The 23674-nt window shown below is 39.8% G+C and overlaps 1 protein-coding gene across 5 annotated transcripts in view; it reads right to left on the minus strand.

The window, feature by feature from the left end:
• Positions 1-22629, minus strand: part of Ptprc (protein tyrosine phosphatase receptor type C) — a 98500-nt gene extending 75871 nt beyond the window's left edge. For all 5 annotated transcript variants that reach the window (XM_070041881.1, XM_070041880.1, XM_070041878.1 and 2 more), the window contains exons 1-2: positions 22541-22629; positions 22340-22455 (exon numbers count right to left, since the gene is read on the minus strand). In XM_070041881.1, coding sequence (XP_069897982.1) covers positions 22340-22412 — 73 coding nt within the window. In that variant the 5' untranslated portion in view covers positions 22413-22455; positions 22541-22629. The remainder of the gene's footprint in view (positions 1-22339; positions 22456-22540) is intronic.
• Positions 22630-23674: the final 1045 nt, after the last annotated feature.

Below are 23674 nucleotides of genomic sequence, written 5' to 3' on the forward strand. Positions count from 1 at the left end.
GCTTTTTGCTGTGTCACTGGAGATCAGAGTCTCTCCGATTTGTCTGCCTTGGGCTGGTTTCAAACCCTGATCTTCAGATCTCAGCCTCCCGAGGAGTTAGGATTATAAGCCAGAGTCACCAGGTACATGGGGCCCAAGCAGACCTGTGCCCGCTCTTGGTCTGGTGTGCATCTCCATTGCCTGCGCCAGGGTGCTCAACACGCTCCGGGAAGAGGGCCACATCTGCTGGTTCACACCCTTGCTGGAGACACAGAGGGGCTCTGCAGCGACATCTTTGACTGGCTTCAGTCAAAATGCAGTCACTGAGATGTTAGTAAATCACGAACTGCCCCTCTTTATACCATTCGATCTCCAAACGACTTACTGCGTTTCTTTAAAAGGCTTCGGGAAACCCCGGGACCTTCGCAGATGAGCAGAACTGCACAATAGCTGTCATATGGACATATGACCATAAAAGATGACACTAAGCCCAATGAACTCCAAGACGTGGATGGACACAAGAGGTTTTTCTTTGTGGTTGTTTTTAATGTACCATGTGATTTTTTTTTGTTTCTTTTGTGTGTACTTCCCCCTGTGGTATAACCCCTGTCGTCACTGTATTTGATTTCTTACTATCTGAATTAGGGAAGGGAAGGGGAACAATAGAATGGTAAGAGAAAAGGACGAGGGGGACCCAAGGCAACAGTGAGAGTCGCGAGACAATATGCTGGAAATGATCTGTACAACTTGGGGGCATTGGAGGGAGGGAATGTAAGAGGAAAATGAGGGAAGGGGCAACAAGTTTGACAAGAAATGTACTTATTACCTTACTTATGTAACTGTAACCCCTCTGTAAATCACCTTGACAGAAACGAAAAGAAAAGGAAAAGAAAAAAAAAAACAGGCTACGGGAAGTGGGAGTCTTGTCCTGCTTTGCTGGTCTGGTCTCCAATCTCATTCAGATGTTAGACCCTTTGTCAAATGGGAGACCTATGTGGTCCCCAGAGCCCCGCAGAACACCAGGCTCCTGGGGAAAAGCAGTGTTTGCCTTTCTCTTTTCCTTCTCATCAGCCATTGCTGATATGTGTGCATTACCAAGTCAAAAGGAAAGGCCTAAAGGGAAATGCGTGCCAATGCCATAACCTATGAGCACTATGAGGGAGAAGGCAGGGTGGGGGAAATCTGCCCTGGACCTGCAATCCAGCACTTCCCAAGAGCCTCAGAGAGAAAACTGGACTTCTTCCCCAAACAGCCTGATAGAGCGACAGATGCACAAGCCTCGAGTCAACACTCCAGGTGGAGATGGGCGAATCTCCTGGCTCAGCCTCTCAGGAGGCTGAGATCTGAGCATCACGGTTTGAGACCAGGCCAGGCAGAACACTCTATGAGATTCTCATCTCCAATTAACCAGCGCAATGCTGGAAGTGGAGGTGTGACTCAAGTGGATAAGTGCCAGCTTTGAGCAAGAAAGCTAAGCAAGAGCATGAGGTCCTGAGTTCAATCCTCAGTACTAACACGAGTTCGTGCACGTGTGTGTGTGTGCGCGCACACACACACACAATATTTAGTTATGTAGATGATCAATTTTTGTCATCAAATGATAGTCATTAAAATAGTTGTCGGAAAGAAAAAGTTTCGCTTTCTACAGGGAGGCCAGCAGCAGTGTTTGCTGTGGCTAATAACACTAATTTACCACAGCACATCATGTGCACTGAGATGCATTTGTCCATCTCTAGGGACTTTCTCACGCACAATATCTTTTCATCACTTCTTGCTACCCAAATGATTTGTACTGGTGTCATGACACTCCACAATTACCAGAGAGTGCATACCAAACAGAGCCACTTCAGACACTTCTGGTCTCTGCGTAGTTCCCTTTCAAATGTGGGAAGATGTTCTGTTCCCTATTTCACAAGCCAGCCATAGACAATGCAAAGCCATCTCTCCTCCCTTACCCTCAGACCGATTTTCTGACAAATTGCTAAGATAGCTGTACACTTACTTGACACTACAAAGACGATGACAGCAGACACTGCCTTATGTGTCTCTGCCCCATCATATATTCTTCTTATTCAAGATACCTTTCCTTAGATGACCTAAAGCCACATGAGTATAAAGAAATATATATCGCTTTGGCATACAGGATGCGCTTCATGTGATAATTGATACAGAAAAAAAATTATTTTTCTTGTCTCAACATTCTGTTAGTTCAGGTAACACTGTTTATATATAAAGAAATGCACACACACACACACACACACACACACACACACACACACACACACACACACACACACACGCAAAGGAAAAAATAGCCTGATTTTAAAAATTGCTAGTGTGCACTGAGTATTTCGCATATGCCCAGCATTTATTCTTAATGCCACAGTCCAGCAGTCACCATTTGCAGATGGTGAAGCCAAAGGTACAAAAAGATGAATCAACTTTCCCGAAGAAATAAGAGTAGGCACATGGCAGGGATTCAGATCTACAAAGCCTAGTTATTAAAGTCAGCCATCTCAGCCCCGAGGAAAGCCTAACGCTTCAGCGTTTTAAGGTCAGCGGTCAGCGCTGGTTGGCAGGAGGCCCCGGGTCTGCAGTGTCCACGTCCACTTCTTTTCTGTTCATCAAACCAAAAAGTCTAACCAAGTCTCCTTTCACCACTCCCAGAAGTTGCCAGTAGCACCAATTATTCCCCCCGCCGGGTGACGTCTTCCATCCTCACACATTCACTCATGCCCTCCGGTTCTTCACAAGCAGTTGAAAGCATGTTTAATTAGAAAGGCATCATCTGGCTAAAAGTGATCTTGAGATTCTTGTTTTTTTAAAAAAAATATATTACAAAGCTAAAGACCATCATGATTCAAATTGCCACCACTACCAGCTTGGCTGATTTTGTTCAAGGACCAAAAACAAAAACAAAAACAAAAAAACCAGAATGCAATTGATCAAGATAGAAAGGGGGAAGGTGCAGGTGGCAGGGCTCAAGTCCTGGGAACTCAGAATTCCCAGAGAGAAATAACCAGCAGTCAGGCCTGCCTGGGGCACAATGGTATACCAGAGGGGGGTGTGTGTGTGTGTGTGTGTGTGTGTGTGTGTGTGTGTGTGTGTGTGTGTGTGTGTGTGTGTGTGTGTGTGTGTGTGTGTGTGTGTGTGTGTGTGTGTGTGTGTGTGTGTGTGTGTGTGTGTGTGTGTGTGTGTGTGTGTGTGTGTGTGTGTGTGTGTGTGTGTGTGTGTGTGCGCGCGCGCGCGCGCCAGTCTTGTGAACTCGGCCTGGGCTCAGTCCCTGAGCTTGTTTTGCTCGTCTTGAACCATACTGCATTTCCAGCTTTTATTTTTTTGATGGTTAACTTGGGATATGAGTCTCACAGGCTTTCCTGCTCAGGCTGGCTTTGAACTATAGTCCTCAGATCTCAGCATCCTGAATAGCTAGGATTACAGGAGTGAGTCACTGACTGGCTGAGGGTCTTGATTCCTGAGAAGCCGATGCCTGGCTTAGGAGTCTGTCACATTTGGTAGAGAAAGTGAGACATAGGCAATCTCCTCTGCTTGGCAAGCAGCCTTTGCTCTGATGTGGGGCTAGGCTAATTCAGGCCCACCGCCTGCATGTGGGGAACACTGGAGGTGCCAGGCGAAGGTTTGGTCAAGAATGGGGTTTGGTATGAGGTGCCCAAAGTCAGAGGATGAGCTTTCATCTCCACATTGCCTGTGGAAACATCTAGAAGTGACCGTTACAGAGACATACTTTTTGCAAGAACAGAAACTTAGCTATGCAAGAGCTGGAGATACTTATAACATCTCTAACTCTGCCCTGGAAAAGGAGAGTGGAAAAAGGGAGCAGTGAGTGGGAAAGCATTGGTTGATTTAAGGCTTAACAAAGCCCAGAAATATAGATATGGGAGAAGGACATTTTAGGGTTTTCAATATTCATAATTACATACATGTGCTTTCTTCTCTTTCACTTTCGATTCTCTTCTGATCTCGTGTCTATCAAAGTATGCAGTTCTATGGTAATATTTCAGTTTAAATTCTATATTTATATATACAAAATATACAAACACATTTCCCAGAAAAGTCCTTGGCACACTGACTCTGGAATAAAGTTGTTGGGAATCAAATCTTGTCCTTATCTCTTATTAAAAGCCTCAAACAAATAGTCTAATGTTTTTTAGCTAAAGAATACATAAAATGAGGAAATATATATTTATCCCAGTTATAAGAATTAGGAGAGGGAACTAATTTTATACAGAAACATAATGTCTAGCAGTGATGGTTAAGTGATTTGAATAATTATTCTTTTTTGTATCATCATGATTAAAATGGTCAAACAGCACGGAGGAAATACATTGCCCACATCTAGTTAACTCTGAAGTTGCTGGTTGTCATTTTCAAGGGTAGCAACAGTGCTACTTTCTATTAAATTTTGTTTTATATTACCTGAATATTCTTTAGACAACACATATGAATATAAACTGGGTTTATTATTATTGTTTCATATAATATATAATACATCACAGATATTATATATATACATAGAGTCTTGTTATATATTGCCTCAGATTGCCTTGAACGCATGATCTTCCTGCCTCAGCATCTTAAGCTCTACTTAATAGATGTATGATACCTTCTGGTAAAAATCATTTTTATTATTTAAAGTTATTTTCTCTTATGACATAGAATCCACATAAAGAAAATACGATGGCCCATTGTTATGCTTAAAAATGAAGTGTCTGTTTAAAAAGCAGTTCTGAGACCACATTGGGTTTAGTCATGGTGTTAGAGATTTTGAAAATATAAATTTCAAGTGATTTGAACAGCTCAAGATTAAAGTAGGCCTTAAAAAACATCAAGATTGTGAGGTGGGGGAGAGGAAGGGTATACCCAGCATCCTCCATGGGACCTCTGTGGTTCTTTCCACACAAAACCTGGACATGCGCACTGTGAGAGAATTGGAAGAGGGGCATCAAACCCCTGCCCTCAAGCCGGTGTGAAAGTTGGCAGGTTGGTATGTGGTTAGGGGTGGAAATGTGGGGGTGAGGCAGAGGTGAAAAAACCCCAGTACAACGTCACGGTGCATTTGAATCACTTTGCCAGGGCTGGTTCTCCACGGAGAAGACTTTGAGGCTCCAGGACAGAACGCTGGATTTCAGCATGGAAACTTCCCCGCAAGAAGGAGACCGGTGGGCCCAGGAGACCCTGCAAGTCTCCTGAGAATTTCAAAACTAGTCATCCAGACTCTTCCAACATCACTGCACAAACTTTCTCGTTTCTACCACTGCAGCTGCCAACCTGGATCCGAACTCATTCTTTAGCCAACACTGGCTTTAAACTCATTTTGTAGCCCAGGGCTGGCCTTGAACTCTTGTTACTTTATGCCTCGGCCTCCCAGGTCCTGGGATTCTAGGTGTGTACCACCATGCCTGGCACCATTAAGATATGGTTAAAACACTATTGGGGAAAATGTGCTCTAGAAAGAAATTCTTTTTTCTCTCTCTTTTTAGAAATTATTTTTCTTATTCACAGTGTAAAAGTAGAATTCTGCTGGTCAGTGCACGAATAGACTGCAGAAAGGTACAAGGTAGCACTAGATCACACTCAACTTCACATTCTCAGTTTGTGAAAAATTCTTTTAAAGACTCGTACTTCAAAGGGAAGGGGGAACTGAATTTCCTGATTCTTATTTAACAACAGATGACTACTGATGCTCTCTGAAGACTCAAAGGGTATTTAAACTGTCATTACTGCTTAGAACATAGCACAAAAGGAGCAGAAATGCAATTCCAACCAATCTTGCATCTAGTCTTTAGGTGTGCTGCACTTAGTACTATAGCCCACAAATATCTAGCACAGGAGGGAGAGCAGGAAGTGTAGAAGAGGCAGAGAGAATGTGATGATTTAGTCTGTGTAAGAGCAAGCACCACACCACACTAAATTTACTACTTTCCAAAAGTAATCTTCTCCTCATTTAGTTGTATATGTGTGAGAGAGAGAGACAGAGACAGAGACAGAGACACAGAGAGAGAGAGAGAGAGAGGAAGAGAGAGGTAGAGAGTGGGGGGGGAGAGAGAGACAGAGACACAGATAGACAGACAGTCAGATAGTGCTGGGGCTTGAATTCAGGCTTGAGCACTGTCCCTGAGCTTTTATGCTCAAGGCCACTGCTCCACTCCCTACTTCTTGCTAATTAATTAGAGGTAAGAGTCTCACAGACTTTCCTGCCTAGGTTTGCTTTGAGATCCTCAGATCTTATTCTCCTCAGTAGCTAGGATTACAGGTGTGGGTCACCAACACCAGGTTTAGTAGAGATTTTTAAGTCACGGTGAACATTCTAGGATGCTTATATCATTCTCTCTGAAGGAATTAAATCACTTTTTGTATGCCTTTTTTCATGTCTCTGATTATTCACAATGCAAATTGCCTTACTTAAATAAAATTTCAGCTTAGTAATTTATCATTTCTGCCTTCAGCATATCAGCCTTTAGTTAGTCGATCTATGTCCAACAAGCTAAAATATTCTCACAATACAAAATAACCTAAAGGAATTATAGAGGTACATTTTTTCCATTTATTTTAGAATGGATTTAAACATGTTCAAAGGCTACTCTGCAAGGTCTGACACAGAGAACACAAAAGCAAGGATGTAGAAACCTCTCCCTTAGACAAGTTTACAGTAAAAGAAAATTAAAATAAACGAAGCAAAAAAAACTGAAGAAGGCCCAAGGAGAGACATGTCATTGACAACACCCAGACCAGATGGACGTCATAGAGGGTGCATGGCTACAATTACTGTGTCCCAGACCTCTCCTAGAAGGCTGAACACACGCTTGCAATCCCACACACATGCATGGTGTTTGACTCAACGTGTTCCCTGAGTACCAATCACAACAGACTATTTCTTTCTAATTATAGGGAGATGCCACCAGACATGACTTTTCTTCCATGGGAAGGAGAAAGCTAGCAGGGTCATAGTCAAAAGGAGGGCTGGGGTGAGCCACTAGGCCAAAAGATTGGAGGAAAACTATACAAAGGTCACAGAGACAAAGCCTAGCATGGATGGCATTTAGCAAGAATGGACTTTTATAGACATCTGGTGTTTCCACTGGGTGGAAATTGAGAAAAAAAATATGGAGCAAGAGATTTCTGATAGATATTTTGTAACTTCCCCTTTCAAACTCGGTCCTGAGTCAGAAGTAGTGTCAGAAATGAACACGCTGTTTATTTTTTAAATGATAAACTGTTGTTATACAGAGGATACTTCAAATATATCTGGGATTTCAGATGAATCTTTATGATGAATTTATTTTTTATTTAAAACGAGGAAGTGGTTTGTTTTTGCCCCATTATCTTAGCTTGGAGAGAAATAAAATTTACATTGTTTGAATTCAAAGGAAACGGAAAATAGTATAGCTTCTAATGTAGTTCTCGTGTGGAAAAAAATCAAAAGTCACATTAGTAAGGGGATAATACTGAATGACAGAAAAATTTTATTTTCTCCATTAGCATTTTATCTGTTAGTAAACAAAGGTAACTTAATATTCTGAATAGTTTGATTAGCAAAATCACACAGATGATTATCACCACACTAGTAACTGTATGGTTTAGATTGCAGTACACATATTTCTCTGTTAGAAAAAGGTAAATCAAAATATTTCATCCATATACATATATATATACACATATATTTAGACAAATATATATATATATATATGGATGAAATGTGGTTAAGAATGTTCCTAGTTCTTCTTATGGAAGGGTTTAAGTGCACTCTAAACACAAACAACAAATCCTTCAAAACTGATTTTGTTTTTCTCTTCTCGGTTAATCTCCTTGACTAACATTCTCCTGTCATGCTAGGACCCAAGTCTGCTTACTTCAATAGTTTCTTGACACAGGATGTGGCTGCTTCAAGTTTTATCTCCACCAGGCAGAATATTGCCAACCTATCTGAGCTCTCCATTCCCACCTAAGAGCTACTAGCTCTCCTTGCACACCAGCCCCTAACCTCTTCTGCATGACCTGAGTGTCTTACAATGAAGTAGGCAAGGTCCTCAGAGAGCTGACCTGCATTGCACGCCAAAGAAAAGGCCCTTGTACTGTGCAGGAAAGCCACCATGCTAGCCCGCTGGTCTGGCACCGGCTGCCAGAAATGTGTCTGATGGCTTTAGCAGCTCCTGTAGCAGACATGGTCTCTGGTTGGGCCTTCTCCTTCTACTACCTGGTATCTGGAGTCAGAGGGTGGAGAGGGAGGGAAGAGAAGGGAAAGTCAGGGAAACACCAGTACCTTCTGATTTAACGACTGAATGGAATTGGCCTCAGTTTCTTCCGCTGGCAAGGATGAGGATGCATTTGTGGCACACAGTGGGTGTTTTCTGCAGTGCACAGTGGGTGCTTCTGCTGAGGTCTCCCCAGGTAGCCGTGAATTTTAGAACAGCACTCTGCTGCACCAGACCAGTCCAAAGAGATGATCTCAAATAAGTTCTCGGTGAAAGTAACAAGGGATGACAATGTTTCCCTCCAGGCATTGGGCAATGGCTGAAGAACATTTTTGGTTTTCACAACTGGGGCTTGGGAAAAGGGGCTAGTGAATATGGGCCGGGATGGACGCCATGGCCTAGTTCTCCATGGGGTGAAGGTCGAGGGACGAGGCTGTGTTCCTACATCTCACCGTGAAGGAACTGGGGCCAATCAAAGTCAAGAACCTGCTCATTATCAAATAACAGAAAGAAGGAAAACCAGCAAACTCGACCTTAAACACCTAATCTGATATTCAGATTGTTCTGTATCAGAGCAACACCTTACCGAATGATGGGGGAAGTCTGGATCAGGCTTCTTCAATGTTTACTGTAACAGAAGATGAGTCCTTAAATACCTGAGCCTCAGCTTTTCTCATTTTTTTTTTGAAGCAGACAAATTTAAATCACTGATTTTTCAGGTCTTGGAACTGAACTATTGTCTAAGTAATAATACCTTCCATGTTAATAAACTCCCAGTTTTGAAATTTCTTCTCTTCTCCGTCTTTAAATTTTTTGTTTCAGAATCCAAATTCAAATAAAGGAAATATTCTGAAATACAGTGTTGTGACAAATACTTGATTCTTATGAAAGACTAAAAAACAGAAAATCCAAAGATGCTCTTTAAAAATAAAGTGATGTGTTTACAAAGGATTCTTGCTTTTAATTATAATTTAATGAGAAGACACGGTTTTCTTCTGATCTTTTTATAGCCTGTGTGTAAATTAAATTACATTGACTATAGCTATGAGATAGACTATAAAAATAAAAGGAAAGCTAGCCAGGAAAACAATAATATATTATTGCTGAATTAATTGAATTAGTTTGACTGATTCAGACATTGATGTGTTTCTGGAGATAAAACTTCCCTACATTATTCATGGATCTGTAATTCATAATCATTTTAATGAGGAAATAATTGGTGGACATATTTAATTAATTTTCTTATTAAAGTAGTTCTACACAGGGATTTCACATCAGCATGTCAGTTTATGGATACAATGCATCTTAGTCTATGTCACCCTTTCCCTCATCCCTTCCCATCGCTCCTAACCCCCACCTCCTCATTCTTGCTAGTTCCATTTTCACATATGTATATTGAATATTACAACTGCATTCACATACCTTTCCTTCTCAATTGACAAGTATTTTAAAATTTTCTATTTTCATACTTATTCTTTTCCATGAAAAGTCTTCTTTGTTAATGCATGACTATTATAGGTGTAGCCATGTGAATTTTGACACACCTTTATATGAATTCTTGAATTACATGGCATATTATTCTTACACTAGGTAGGAAATTGGAGGGAGGCCCATTGTTACTTCCCTTTCCTGAGTTACTCAATTTTACTACTTAATATGAGAAAAAAAATCTAATTAAGCATAACTATTTCCTTTAAGATATGATACTCAGTATATTTTCTAAGCATCAGCAAACCTAAGTTGACATATTTCTTTGTGACAAGTTGTAAACTTAGGCTAAATGTGGTAACATCATGAATTGTTAACAATTAGGCTGGTAAGCACTATTTTTTTTAGTTAACTTGTGCTTATTAGTTAGCTACAAGTTCATAAAAAACAAGTCCATCTAAAATTTTAAAGAGATCTCTCCCGATGTTTTTATTGCTTGAGAAAACCTTCCATGATTGAAATCAACATGTATGTGTTATACACAAATATGCCATCTATGTATTATATATATATATAAAACTTAGGCCATTTTGTTTGTGTGATTTTTGGATAAGCTCAACCTAATATTTACCAAATGGATAATCAATTGCTTTCAAAATTCTCAAAGTTGTTCAAGCTTTGAAATTCTCATTTTAAAATAGCCTTTGATGGAACCAATAAACTCATAACAAATTCCCAACCTATCCAAGTACTGGCTTCACTAGTCGCTTTTACTATTCTTTTTATCAAAATGCAGTGAAACAAAACATATGCATCTAAGTAAGTCAGCCGAGCCCAGGCAATTGTCAAGACAATTTCAGCTAACCTTCTAATTTCCAAGTCTCTCCATCTAGAGAACAACTTTTATTAAGTGAATGGAGTAACGTGGCAATATTCTTGTTGTTTTTTATACCTCGTGTCTTCAGAGGAGGTTTCTGTGTGGAATGCAGTGAATTCTCACTACTTCCCAGGCAGTGTGCTCAGTCCCCTCCTCTAAGCTAATGGAGGGCACACAGAGTAAACTGCTTCGGGTTTTCCTCCTCCCTCCTGGTGACCCTCCCCCTAGGAAGGGTGTGGGGGGAGGGGGAGGGGGACTCTGCCTGTGGCTCTCACATTCAGCCCTGGAGCTTGAAGTTCCATCCATGCCCCATGAGTCTAAAATCTGCCACTCTGCAGATGGATTCCTGTTTGGTGATTCGAGTCTCTCCGTGGAGAGCTCACCTCAGCCCAGGAGTGTGCCGCCCACCCCTGCCCGGCTCCCCGCATTGGAGAGACCCAAGAGGAGTACTGTCACTCTGCACGATGCCTGATGTCTGCGTTGGTTGCAAGCAGTGACTTCTCTTGGTGTTACACAAATCCCTCCTCTTTTTTTTTTCTTTTTGCCACCTCCACTGCCAGTGCTGAGTTCAGAATACCATGGATTCCCCCACCCCTGCTAATTCTACTTGCTTCCTATCAAATCTCTTCACCTCCCAGTACCTGCAACAGTCTCTTTTACATGGAAATAAGATGAATGCTTTTCTTTGCACACATAGGGTGAAATCCAGATTCTCATCCTGTCCAACAGAGCTCTGCAGAGCTTCCTCTTGCTTATCTAACTTTCTCACCACCCCATCTTTGTTCACCAGGAAGCAGGCACCTGCACCTTCTGAGTCGTGAGTCCCACACATTTTCTTTTGCCACAAGGCCTTTGCACCTGCCAGTTCCTCCTCATATGATCTCCAGTTCATGTCAGCCAGTAAAGGACTGTTGATTATTCTGCTTAAAGAAGCATTTGCAGCTGGTGCCAGAAGCTCACACCTGTAATCCTAGTTACTCAGGAAGCTGATCTGATGATCACAGGTTCAAAGCCAGCCAAGGCAGAAAAGTCAGTGAGGCTTTTATCTTCAATAAACTACTCAGAAAAAGCTGGAAGTGGTACTGTGGCTCAATGGTAGAGCACTGTAGCCTTGAGCACAAAGAGGCTCAGGGACAGTGCCCAGGCCCAGAGTTCAAGTCCCAGAATCAGTAAAAGAAAAGAGTCTTGCCTGAATCTTGCCAGACTGCTTCATAGACTTTACTCATAATCAAATATCTGATTTTTTCTTAGTTATGTTATATCTACATGCTTGAATATAGGGGGATTTTGTTTTTAATTGTTGTTATTATAAAGGTGATGTATGAGGAGTTACAGTCTTGTACGTCAGGTAAAGAGTACATTTCTTTTTGGAGAATTTTACCCTTTCCCTCACCCTCTCTGTTTTTCCCTCACTTGCAAGTTGTATTGTTCATTTTCCACATTTGTCCCTCCACTTCTGTTGGAATATAAGTTTTATAAATACATTTTTCTATTTTAGAACAGCTTCTGGCACATACTAACAGCGTCATAAACACTTGATAAAGTAGCAAGTGAATGATCTCATTTAATACTTCTTATTCACCTGTTATTATTCCTGAGGAAACAGCTTCATAGTTAGCAGGCTCAGGTTTGGAAAGCAGAGATTCAACTAGTTTCTCTCATCAGCTCTCTTGCCTTTACTTCCGCTTATCAATTTCCCATCAAAATCTTCTTCCCCTCATCAAATTCCAAATTCAGATCTTGTGCTTTTCTTAAGCCAGCCTATACTTTGATCAGTCCTAAAGCACCCATCCATACACTCAGAACATAAAAACACAGATTAGTGAGAGTTGAAATATGTCAGGTTCATCTGACATCATTTTAGAAACTACAAGAGTGTTTGGAAACCTGGGTCGCAGAAGTCAAAAGTAGAATATTTGGCCTTAAAGATCGACATTTCCATTAGTCATGCTAAGGAAGAAATAGCATATTATTTTTTCTTTTCTGTCCCTGGAGTTTAGCCAAGTTGTCTCGGGAAGGGAGACTTGGAAGGTGGCTCCACCAGGTTGCTTTCATGCACCTCTGGAATGACCAGGAAATGATTATCTGGTATCTACACTTCCTCCAATGAGATGAAAACCACAGCCATCAAAGACTTGAAAGGTCAAGTTACTTCCCTCGCTCTTCAAGACACAGCGTGAGAGACCTTGATGAATTCTCCAATGGCTTTCAGTTTATGTAATATCAGAAAAACAACTAGGTAAGGGAAAATCCACGCTTTTCATGGTATCACTCACCCCAAGACAGACCGAGTCCTGCATTCTGTTAGCTTCTACTTCAAGACGATAGGAATGTGCCACTTTAGCATTCCCTGAGGAGTGCCGGCATGTGTGGGAAAGGCAGACCAGTCAAAGATATCATTTTTTAATTTTTTCTAAGAGACACCACTCTCCAGTGAGTTAGGTTTTGACGCAAGAATGGAAGGAACTCCTGGCACGGGGGTTCACAGAAGGCTCTGAATCCAGTATGTGGGGCTAAGATGCATTTCACTCAAAGGGCTCTGAGAAACTGCCAATGATCTGTTGGTCCTGCTATGCTTTTGCTGCAAATCACAATCACACCTGCAATTTTCTGAGTATCAGGTTGAACACTAATAGGAAGAAGAACCCAAACTAAATTCAGCCTCATCTCTCCCAGACCCATCTGTTACAAGTTGGTGCCTTTGGGAAAGCTCTCTGTAAAATGACCCCAAGTGTCTAGAATGTGCCTATGTGATATGTATTCATATGTTCTCACTGCTTTCTCTATATAACAATTTCCTTTACAGAATAAAACAAAAAAAATAATAAGTACTGCTGACTGTCTACCCCTTTTCTTTGTAAAATAGCTGAAGAGAACATACATAAGTCACTGGCAGATGTACAATGGCTTTCATTGAAAATCCTGCAGAAAAAAATGCCAGTATCAGTTACTTATGAGCAGTCTTAACAAGGGGTGTTTGATGCCATATATAGATACTATCTATCTATCTATCTATCTATCTATCTATCTATCTATCTATCTATCTATTGTGCTGGTGCTGGGGCTGAAACCTGGGACTTGGGCACTGTCCCTTTGCTTTTGGAACTCTACCACTTGAACCACAGCTCCATTTGCAGCTTTTTTTCTGGTTAATTGTAGATAAGAGTCTCCTGGACTCTTCTGCCTAGACTGACTTCAACCAATAATCTTCACATCTCAGGCTCCTGAGTAGCTAAGTTTACAGACATAAGCTATAAATACTTAACTAATGACTTTATATGAATAATTTATAAAAGATTATTTCCTCATTAGCCATCTGAAGCAAGGCATATGGCAGAGCACCCCATCTACAAAAGAGGCGGAGAAGCTGAGTGTGCATGGCTCACATCTGTAATCTTGGCTACTCAGGAGGCTGAGATCTAAGGCTCACAGTTTAAAACTAGCCTGGAAATGGAGCTCAAGTGACACAGCATTAGCTGTGAGTGGAAAAAATCAGAGACAGCACCCAAGCCCTGAGTTCAAGCCCCAGGATGAGCACAGTAAATAAGAGGTGGTGGGCAGGGATGGAAGAGAGAGGATGTAATAAGGTAGGGGAAGCTTCCCAGGGGACATGAGTTTCCAACTTAGTTTTGCAGAGTAATTATAATTTCCTCAATTGGGGGGTGGGGAGAAGGGTATAAAGGGATAAAACAGCATGGCCACTAGTTCACAAACAGAAATGCAAGTTTAGGGAAATGCAAGTTATAATAATATAGTAGGTATCACAAAGTAGTGAAAAATCAAGCTGGAGGAATGTTGGCAATCTGATTCGAACACACAGGCAGTGTTGACTGCTCTCATTTTTTTACTGGGACACAGAGAGCGAAGTCAGGTAGTGTGACACCCTCTCGCCCAGGCATGGGCGCTGAGACCATTTTTCCTGCACTGATGCCTCGACTTCCGGTTCTATGAATGAGGAAGAACTCGGTACTACTTCCGGTTCTATATGAATGAGGAAGAACTCAGTGCACAGTGGTACAATGGTCAGAAGTGAGCCTCATCACTGTAGATGGGGACAGAGCAATCCTGTCTCTAAAGTTTTCCTTAAGAAAACTCTGTGTTCACAATTTGAAAAGGAACACAGAGGAAAGAGCACCCCATCTCAAAATGAACATTACTCATAGAAACGAGAACACAACATAAATCTGAAAGTGGTTAGCGCTGCCCAATACAGGTTTCAGGAAAAAACAAAAAAATTTACATCCTGTCATCATTTGTGTAAAATTGATGTGCAAAAATAAATTAAAAATGAGCATTCACTGTAACAGTATACAGAAAATGTTGCTGGCTAAAGAGAATTAAAACATTTTTGAAAGATTTAAATCTTTATTAGTGGATAAGTAAAATTACTCTCAGAAAATAATGACTATAAAACAAAATCCCCAGAGGCATAAACTATAATCCACATAATTTGATGTGGATAAAATTGATTTATGAATGTAATATTTGTGAAAAAAATTAAATGAAAATGATACAGTTAAGTACTAGTTCAGCAAAATAAAATATAATTTGAAATGATGGCAATTATTTAGTTAGATACACAGGAATTAAGTAGATTTAATGGAAAATGTTTTTCCTGCACTTCAAGGAAAACTTGCAGGTGTTTGGTATATTTTAACAAAGTGTTTAGTGTTTATTTTCATAAAGGCTGACTCAGAATATCCTGATGAAAAAGAAATCAAATCAAATCATCTGGTGAAAATATTCTCTACTCCACAGGAAGCCATTAAAGGACAGATGTGCAAAGGTCAGTTTGCCTTTTGCAGATATAATTCTGATCACCTTAAAGATGGGCATGGGACAGTAGAAGGAAAACAGAACTATTGTTTAAAAACAATAGTTGTTAAAAACAAGAAAGGCCAGCATCCTAACAGAGGATGGTAGACGGGATGGATTTAGAAAATGTATAGATACGGTTGCATCTAGAGCAGCCTGAAAAATATCCCCAAAGCAAGGGAGTGCAAAGCTAAAAGAAATCAAAGACATATGAGTGTCAGTCCTTGGCTACAGAACTTTTAACCTGCCCTTCCTCCTCCTGGGATCTCAAATGAAGAGATGTGGTTTAGGACAGGGCATCATTCAATCTTGAAGACCTAACCTACATGCTCTGATGTCATAAGATGCAATGGATAAAGTATATACATTTAAAGACTTCTTCTCAGTTTTCAAAATGTTTTCATAAACATCACTTGTAATACTTAGGATACTTTAGAGAAAAGCAAACAACATCATGAAGATGAAAAAGGACTTAGAGCAACATTACACAGCTCACAGAGTGAGATTTCAAAAATATTTCTAACTCCAAATGCCTTGATAATGACCAGTGCAAATGGCTCCTGCTTCATTTCCTGTTATGCTGAATTTCCTTAAAATGAAGAGAATTTCTTTTTGCCCAGGAGTGATTTTCATTAAGTTAATTCTACCAAGTGTTCAATTCATGGCACATAAAGGGCACTGCTGGCTTTGCCCTTGTTATTGCTTTGCCCCCAGTGTGAACACTGTTTGCAAGGTTGAGGATTTCCTTCTAGTTGTTCAAATTTTGGTCTGATGTTATTTTGTTGTTGGTGGTGGTGGTGGGGCTTGAACTCTGGGCCTGGGCACTGTCCCTCAGCTCTTCAGCTCAAGGTGAGTGCTCTACTACTTCAGCCACAGCGCCATTTCCAGGTTTCTTGGTAGATAATTAGAGATAAGAGTCTCACAGACTTTCCTGCCCGGGCTGGCTTTGAACCACTATTCTCAGATCTCAGCCTCCTGAGTAGCTGTGATTATAGGCACCTGGCATTATTTTCAAGATATATAGATATGGTTCTTTTTGTTTGATGACCATCGCATTATAATTGTTATTTTTTATGCTTGCAATATCTTAAAAAGTGAAATCTAAAAAGTGAAATTCTCAGTGAATTAGCATTTTCACTCCAGATATTTGTGTTACTTTTAGCAGAAAATAAGTTATAAAAGTTTTATATGATATAGATCATATATATACATTATATATAGATCATATAAGTTATAGAGAATATATATATAAATATATCTATATATTTATAAATACATATAAATATATAGAATATATTTATATAAATACATATAAATATAGAATATATTAAATATGATCTATATATAGAGATCAATCGATCAATCTATATCTAGAGATATATATCCATATATATCTATAGATATCTATAGCTATAGATATATAGAGATCATATATATATATATTACCTATATCATAAAATATGTTCACACTGTTTGGACCTTGAATCTGTAGTATAGCATCTACTATAATATCAAAAAATCATTCTTATTATCTTTCAGAATTGGATCAGTTGAAGGAACTATTAATGTACGTAGAAAAGTTTCCAAACATTGACTTTATATACTTGTACGTGTACGTTGTCTTGGGTGAGGGAAGAGTGTTGCATCTCTAACTATTTTTCATGATCTTTGGTGATTCTCAAACACACAACTTTCAACCTTACATCAATTACTCCTGAGGCCTAATAGAATTGAAGGGAACACCTGGCAAATGAATCAAGAATGTCGACTCTAGTTTCTCAAGACTTTAAAATGCATTGGTTAGAGCCGTGTGCATAAAAATCAATCCTAACTGTGAGTTTTTCGTTTCTGCATCCTTGGAGATGAGGTGAAAATGGAGATCACTGTGCTGATGGAAGCCGAGATGCCCTGCAAGTGCTCTTCTTGCATGCGCAACTCAGGACCCGCAGGCTTCGGTGCCAGGCAGCCGTATGGGGTTGGATAATTTGTCCCTGGAAAGATTTTTAGACTAAATGGAATTCAAGTTGAAGCAGGTCCAGATTCGAATCTATGTGTGCACACATCATTTCCTCATTTTAGGATAACTGGAAAAACTGAATGTTGGTGCAATGAGAATTCGTCTCAGTGTCACACAAAGGTGCAAACCCAAGTCCTAAATGTGAAGTTCTGTCTCCATTAGAGCTGTGGCCATGAACAAAATGAGTCATCAGGACTACCACTACCTGGATGGAAGTCATGATCTGATGTCCTGCCCATGCTCTCCCCAAGAACGCCACCTTCCCTCTGCCCTCAGCAGGACTAGCACAGCCGCCCTGACTCCCTCCACGGCAGCGCCTGCATTTTCCACTCCACTTCTCACGTTTCTTCCCATGGACATCTACGCCTGAAGGGGGAAGTTGACCCACCAAATGACATTAGCAGAGTGACCAAAGGGCAGATCAAGGAAAAGTCAGGAACAACCTTCTCAAACAATGGATTTTTTAATCCTAACTACTCAGGAAGCTGAGATCTGGGGACTGTGGCTCAAAGCCAGCCTGGAGAGGAAAAGTCCAGGAGACATATCACCAATTAACCACCAGCAGTGGATAAATACATACATACACAAATCCATTCATTCATATATATATATATATGTATATATATATATATGAACATATACTTGTATATTCATTCATATATATTCAATATTTACACACACACAAATGCTGTATGAAATAGCAAAGGAGAACATGTATGAATGAAATAGCAAACTAAAAAGGAGACAAAGTTGGTAAAGGACTGAAAAATTTTGTCTAATCTTGCCAACATTTCCTGTCTTCTTGCTAATTGATGTTTTGCTCATATTCTCTTCTGACCTCTTTATCAGAGGTTTCTCTCTTTCTCCTTCTCCTTTATCACAATAATCTTCCGTCTGATTAAGGAGTTTCATCTCCCATGTATGCAATGGTCATAAATCATGCACCGAATGGGACATATGACCTGCTTCCTCCTTCCCTGTGGGTTAGGATGGCAGTAAACACAATGACTCACACACCACAATCAGCGCAGTGGATACCACTTGAACAATAACAGAGAAAGGTGAAGAATCCAGTCCAATTTCAGTGGAGATATGCTGAGGAAGGGCGAAGAAGAGCATGAGAGAGGAGAGGTGTGTAGAGAACCTCAAAGGCTCTGCAGAAAAGAGAAAGACTGGATCCTGAAGTCAACTGCTGCTTGGTGTCTTTTACTCAATTCTGAAAGAAAAAGGAACAAAGGTCTCTGCCTTGTTCCCTGCCCAGCTCTGGGCTTACTGGAGCATTCACTTGTTCTGGTAAGAAGATTGGAACTGGAGTTTAGATCTAGAACCATGGGAAGATATCAGAATCTTCTTTTGTTTTGTAAGTTATAGGGTGTATACATTAAGGATGAGACTTGAGCTAGATCAGGAAAATATTACAATATTACAGATGAAAAATATCAAAGCCAGGAGTTAAGATGATGACAGCAAAGATACAGAAGGGGATTTTAGAGAGTATCAAAGCAATATCAGGAGTCTGAGACACAGCTAAGGGAGCACATTTAGCTAAAGAAACAGCTTGCAATTGGAGAGATTAGTCTGCCGATAGTGGACCAGGGTTCAACAGATAGCAGATAAAAAGTTAATGAAACTAGCTTGTAGAAAAATAAACTAAAACTACCCCAGAACTGAAGCTCACAAAATCCCAGCCTCTAGAGAGACAGAGATTGAGAAGATAATAGTTCAAATCCAGCTCCAAACAAACAAACAAAAAAAAAGGTAGAGCCCCATTTCAACAAAATAAGCCAGGTGTGTTGGTGTGTACTTGTCAACCCGCCTAGGAGGAAGAAGTAAGTAGAAGGACCATTGCCCCAGGCAGGCTTTGTGAAAATGTCAGATCCTACTGAAAAATAGCTCAAGTACAAAGGACTAGGGACATGGCTCAAGTATTTTAAGTACCTGGCTAACAAGTAAAAGGCCCTGAATTAAAATCCCAGTACTGCCACAAAAGTAACAATAAAATAAAAGATGAATACAGAGGTCCAGTAGGTAGATGATACATAATCAACTAGCATATATCACACCATATGTACCTCGTATAACATTACACTGCACATATGCAACTAGTGTATATGGGTGTCTATACGAACACGTGTGCATGTGTGTAAGGAGTTGTTATTTCTCACCGATGAGAAGATATCAAATAGAATAGAGAAAGCATCCAGCTCAAGCAAACCACTCTGGGTGCTTAGTTAAATCAAGTGAGAGAGGAAAAGGAAATCCAGAGTTCTAAACCCTCCACATCTTTACTTCTACCAGATTCTAGCAATGATGAGGGTCTCAAAAAAAATGTGCGGTCTGAAAAACTGTTTTTAAGAAATGAATAATTCATCATTCCCAGATCACAGAACCTCCTGAAGTTACAACGTGTGGACCACTCCCTAAGTCTGCTGCGTCCAATCCACCTGAGAACTTGCACGCCAGCTGGCAACGTGCAAGGCGGAGTGCAGGTTTGTAACACGTGGGATTTTTCAGTGTGGATGGAAAAATGAAGGGTTATGTTCAGGAAATGGATCTTCACAGCTATGACTCAGACCGCTCAACCTACTTCATGTGGCATAATTCAAAGTACTTCCAACTGCTCGGCGCTGGAGATTGTTCTGGCATTCCACAGTTATTAGAACACTCACTGACCTGAGCTTTCTACGCCCTCATTGGGCCTAGAACGGCTTAGAAATGGCAAGCAAAGAGACATGCAGGAGAGAATAGAAACTTGTATGTAAATGAACTTAGTAGCTTGAGGCCTGTGTAGGTAAAGCATTGGCGCCTTCCTCACATGTGTGGTTTAGAAATGAAATAAAACGCACCCGTGCTAATGCACTGGTATGATTCTCTTCCACCGATGACTATTTTCTTTATGCCTTTAGAATACATAAGTCTGATATTCAAAAGTTCACATATCCTTGACAGAAACTTAATGTTAATATATTCAAATAAAATGTAAGATCCAACTCACTTGCTGCTCCCAATGAAAACCGTTAGGAGCACTAATGCTTCCTCAATTATACATTGAATCACAAGGTGTGTCTTAGAAATACAAGTGACTATGTAAAGACAATATTTTTTTCAGAAATACGTGTTGACTAACATTGATAGACTGATTTGAAACTTTCATGCAATTTGTTCTGTTGCCTATAAAATATTCCAGTATTCCTCTAATTCTCACTCAGAAATGGTTTACAGTCTCATGTCTATAATCACAGCTACCTTCAGGAGACAAGATCTGAGAAGATAATGGTTCAAAACCAGCCTGGGCAGACCAATCTGTGAGACTCTTATCTCCAATTTAACCACCAAAAAGCTGGACGTATAACTGTGGCTCTAATTTTGGCACAGCACTAGCCTTGAGCACAAACGCTCAGGAACAACACCCAGGCCCTGAGTTCAGGCTGAGGAACAACAACAACAACAACAACAATACACACACACACACACACACACACACACACACACACACACACACACACACTGCTTACCAACATTTCCCAAGAGAAATGTTTTAGTAAAACATTAACAATTAAATACACAGAACACCTTATTCAATGATTCTTCTTCAGAATTTGCTTTGCATTGATGCCAGAACGTGACAGGGATAGAACTTCACAACTACACCGCTCCCATGGGAAATTTTAAAAACTGATCTTTACATTGGAAAATCCAAACAAATAAAATCACCACAACAAAATACCTTATCTTATGTTTTTTTTCTTTCTAGTCTTAAGAATGCCAAAAACATACATTGACAATGTAACGTTCTGCGGGGCTGGAGGCTGTGGATATGGCCTTGCTTTATGAAGAAAAAGAGAAAGGTGAAGACCAAGACAGACAATGAACAAACAATGACAAAACACTGATGTTCAAAGTGAAATTCAAGAAGCAAGATTTGTTACAAAGTAATCTCTACACTTATTTCCGATTTTCTATGAAGATCCCATGTTCCATGTCACTTTGATAATTTTTTAAATAAGCTTTTCATCTTTTTCCTCTTAAGAAACGTTGTCGTTTTTCATTAGTTAATGACAGTAGATAACAATGGACTCATGTATGCATGCATGAAATATAACAATAAATCTCCTTTGTTAATTAATATATGTTAGTAAAAGGAGAAAAACAAAAAACAAAAAAGAAAAGACAAATATGTAGGCATAACCTAAACTGAAACTGGTTATGAAAAACATGGCTAGATAGACCATGAGTGTACAAAAATTAAAAGGTCAAATATGCAAGGCTCAATTAATTACATTTTTTAAAGCACATTGCATTTGCATGAGTCTTAAAGATTTAAATATTTCTATGTCTTCATGGCTGTGATGGTTACCCATCACCCAGGAAGGGTGGTGTCTCCCATGGTTTCCAAAGCAAAATTTTTGAAAACCATTAGCAAAAAATAAAAAAATTGACGTCAAGTGCCTAAGAGCCTGCCGGAAGTCAATATTTTATCCAATACCTAATGTATTTCTGAACGGTTGTATGCCTAGAGATTTGATAAAATATTTCAACAGTAACCAAATTTTGAGGAAGCAGATTCTCAATCCCCTTCAAAATTGGCTTTCATACAACTCAGGCCATTTTATGAGTGGGAGATAGTACATTTTGTTGTTGTTCTTGTTTGAAACACACCATCTGAGCTGCTTTTACCATTAAACAATTCCTTAGGCTTTCAAAAACTTCTGTTCACCATTTCATGGAGAGTAAAGCAACTGTTGCTTCTGTAATATCCTTCAGTGGTTTGTAAATAAAGAGACAGATAAACAATGTTTTCATTTCAAATAGGGATCTTTCTTCACAAACATTTCTGCCTTTTTTTAACTGAAACAATGTATTCTATCTTACAAGAAGCCTCTGCTTCTCCTACCCACACCAACCTTGGCCATTTTTCTTATCGGTTTCACTCACTTAAAAGGAACTTATTTTTAATATCCATTTCAAACCAATGTATCACCAAAAAGGGGGGGGGATTATTCTTCTACATACCTGTAACAAAGACTTCCATGTCCAGGAAGGAAAAGCCAAATGCCAGAAGTTTAAGCCACAAGTACATGGTCATTTCTGGCAACCAGTCCTGTCCCCAGGAAACAGCATGCGTCCTCCTGCAAGGCAAAACAGTGGTTATCTCGCCAAAAATTGTTTCTCTGTAAAAAAGCGAATCAAGAAATAAAAGAAATCCACACATACTCTTCACTTTGTATTTTATCGGACGGGAGCGATTTCCTCCTCTGCTACCCAAAGAACAAAACCACTTGCTAGCTGCAAGTAAGACTAGGGAGTGATGTCAGATTCGCTTTTACTAACTTCTCCAAAAGTGTTGTGAAGGGTCCCTTTGCAGGAAGTTGCAAAAAAAAAAAAATGTTCAAAGTCACTGCAATGCATCTTACTTCCTTAATTGAAGAAATTCTACTCGGCTAGGAGGTTGTTTAGATTTTTCTCCTCAAGAAATATGTTCTTAAACTATATAAGTAATATTGATTTTAAGTATCCTTTAGACCGTTTTCTTTTTAAAAAAAAAAATCTAAATGTGTTGGGAAAGATGGGAGAGAACAATAGAAAAGAAGTGGTACTGATGGAGAGCCCTGAACTCTCCCTGAACAAGCGTGTTGAAATTGTATGACCACATGAAACTAATCATAAAGATTTTTTAAAATTATAAATGCCTGCCAAGTCATCATCTTTTTAATTTATTATTTATTCTAATTTTTTTTGTTGTTTGTCTGGTACTGAGGAATGGAACCCAGGGCTTCATGCACCAGGCAAACACTTTACCACTAAGCCACATTCCCAGCCCAAGTATTTTTTTGTTTTTTTGCCAGTCCTGGGGCTTGAACTCAGGACCTGTGCACTGTCCCTGAGCTTTTTTTTTTTTTTTTTTTTTTTTTGCTCAAGGCTAGCACTCTCCCACTTGAGCCACAGCACCACTTCTAGCTTTTTATTGTTCATGTGGTACTGAGGAATTGAACCCAGGGCTTCATGCATGCTAGGCAGGCACTCTACCACTAAGCCACATTCCTAGCCCCACAAGTTATCATCTCTTGGCAAGTAATGTATTCAGCAAACTGAATGAAAGGTATTGTAGTAACTGAGTTTTTAAAAGTTTAACTTTGATTTATTAAGATAACCAAGTGAATCTATAAACTACTCTTCTGTTTTTTTTTTCTTTTTACAAATAGTGTCATTCACTACAAAACTATTCAAACCTAGTCCCAGACAATTTTAGCAGCAAGACCTATTTCCTATGCAAAACTATTCTCAAGGAGATTAACAGGTTCCCCACAAGCTAGCTTCGGCCCATATTACTGTGAGAAATTAAGTCAG

Source organism: Dipodomys merriami, unplaced genomic scaffold, assembly GCF_024711535.1.
Source record: "Dipodomys merriami isolate MVZ:Mamm:240054 unplaced genomic scaffold, mDipMer1.0.p SCAF_31, whole genome shotgun sequence".
NCBI classification, from domain to species: Eukaryota; Metazoa; Chordata; class Mammalia; order Rodentia; family Heteromyidae; genus Dipodomys; species Dipodomys merriami.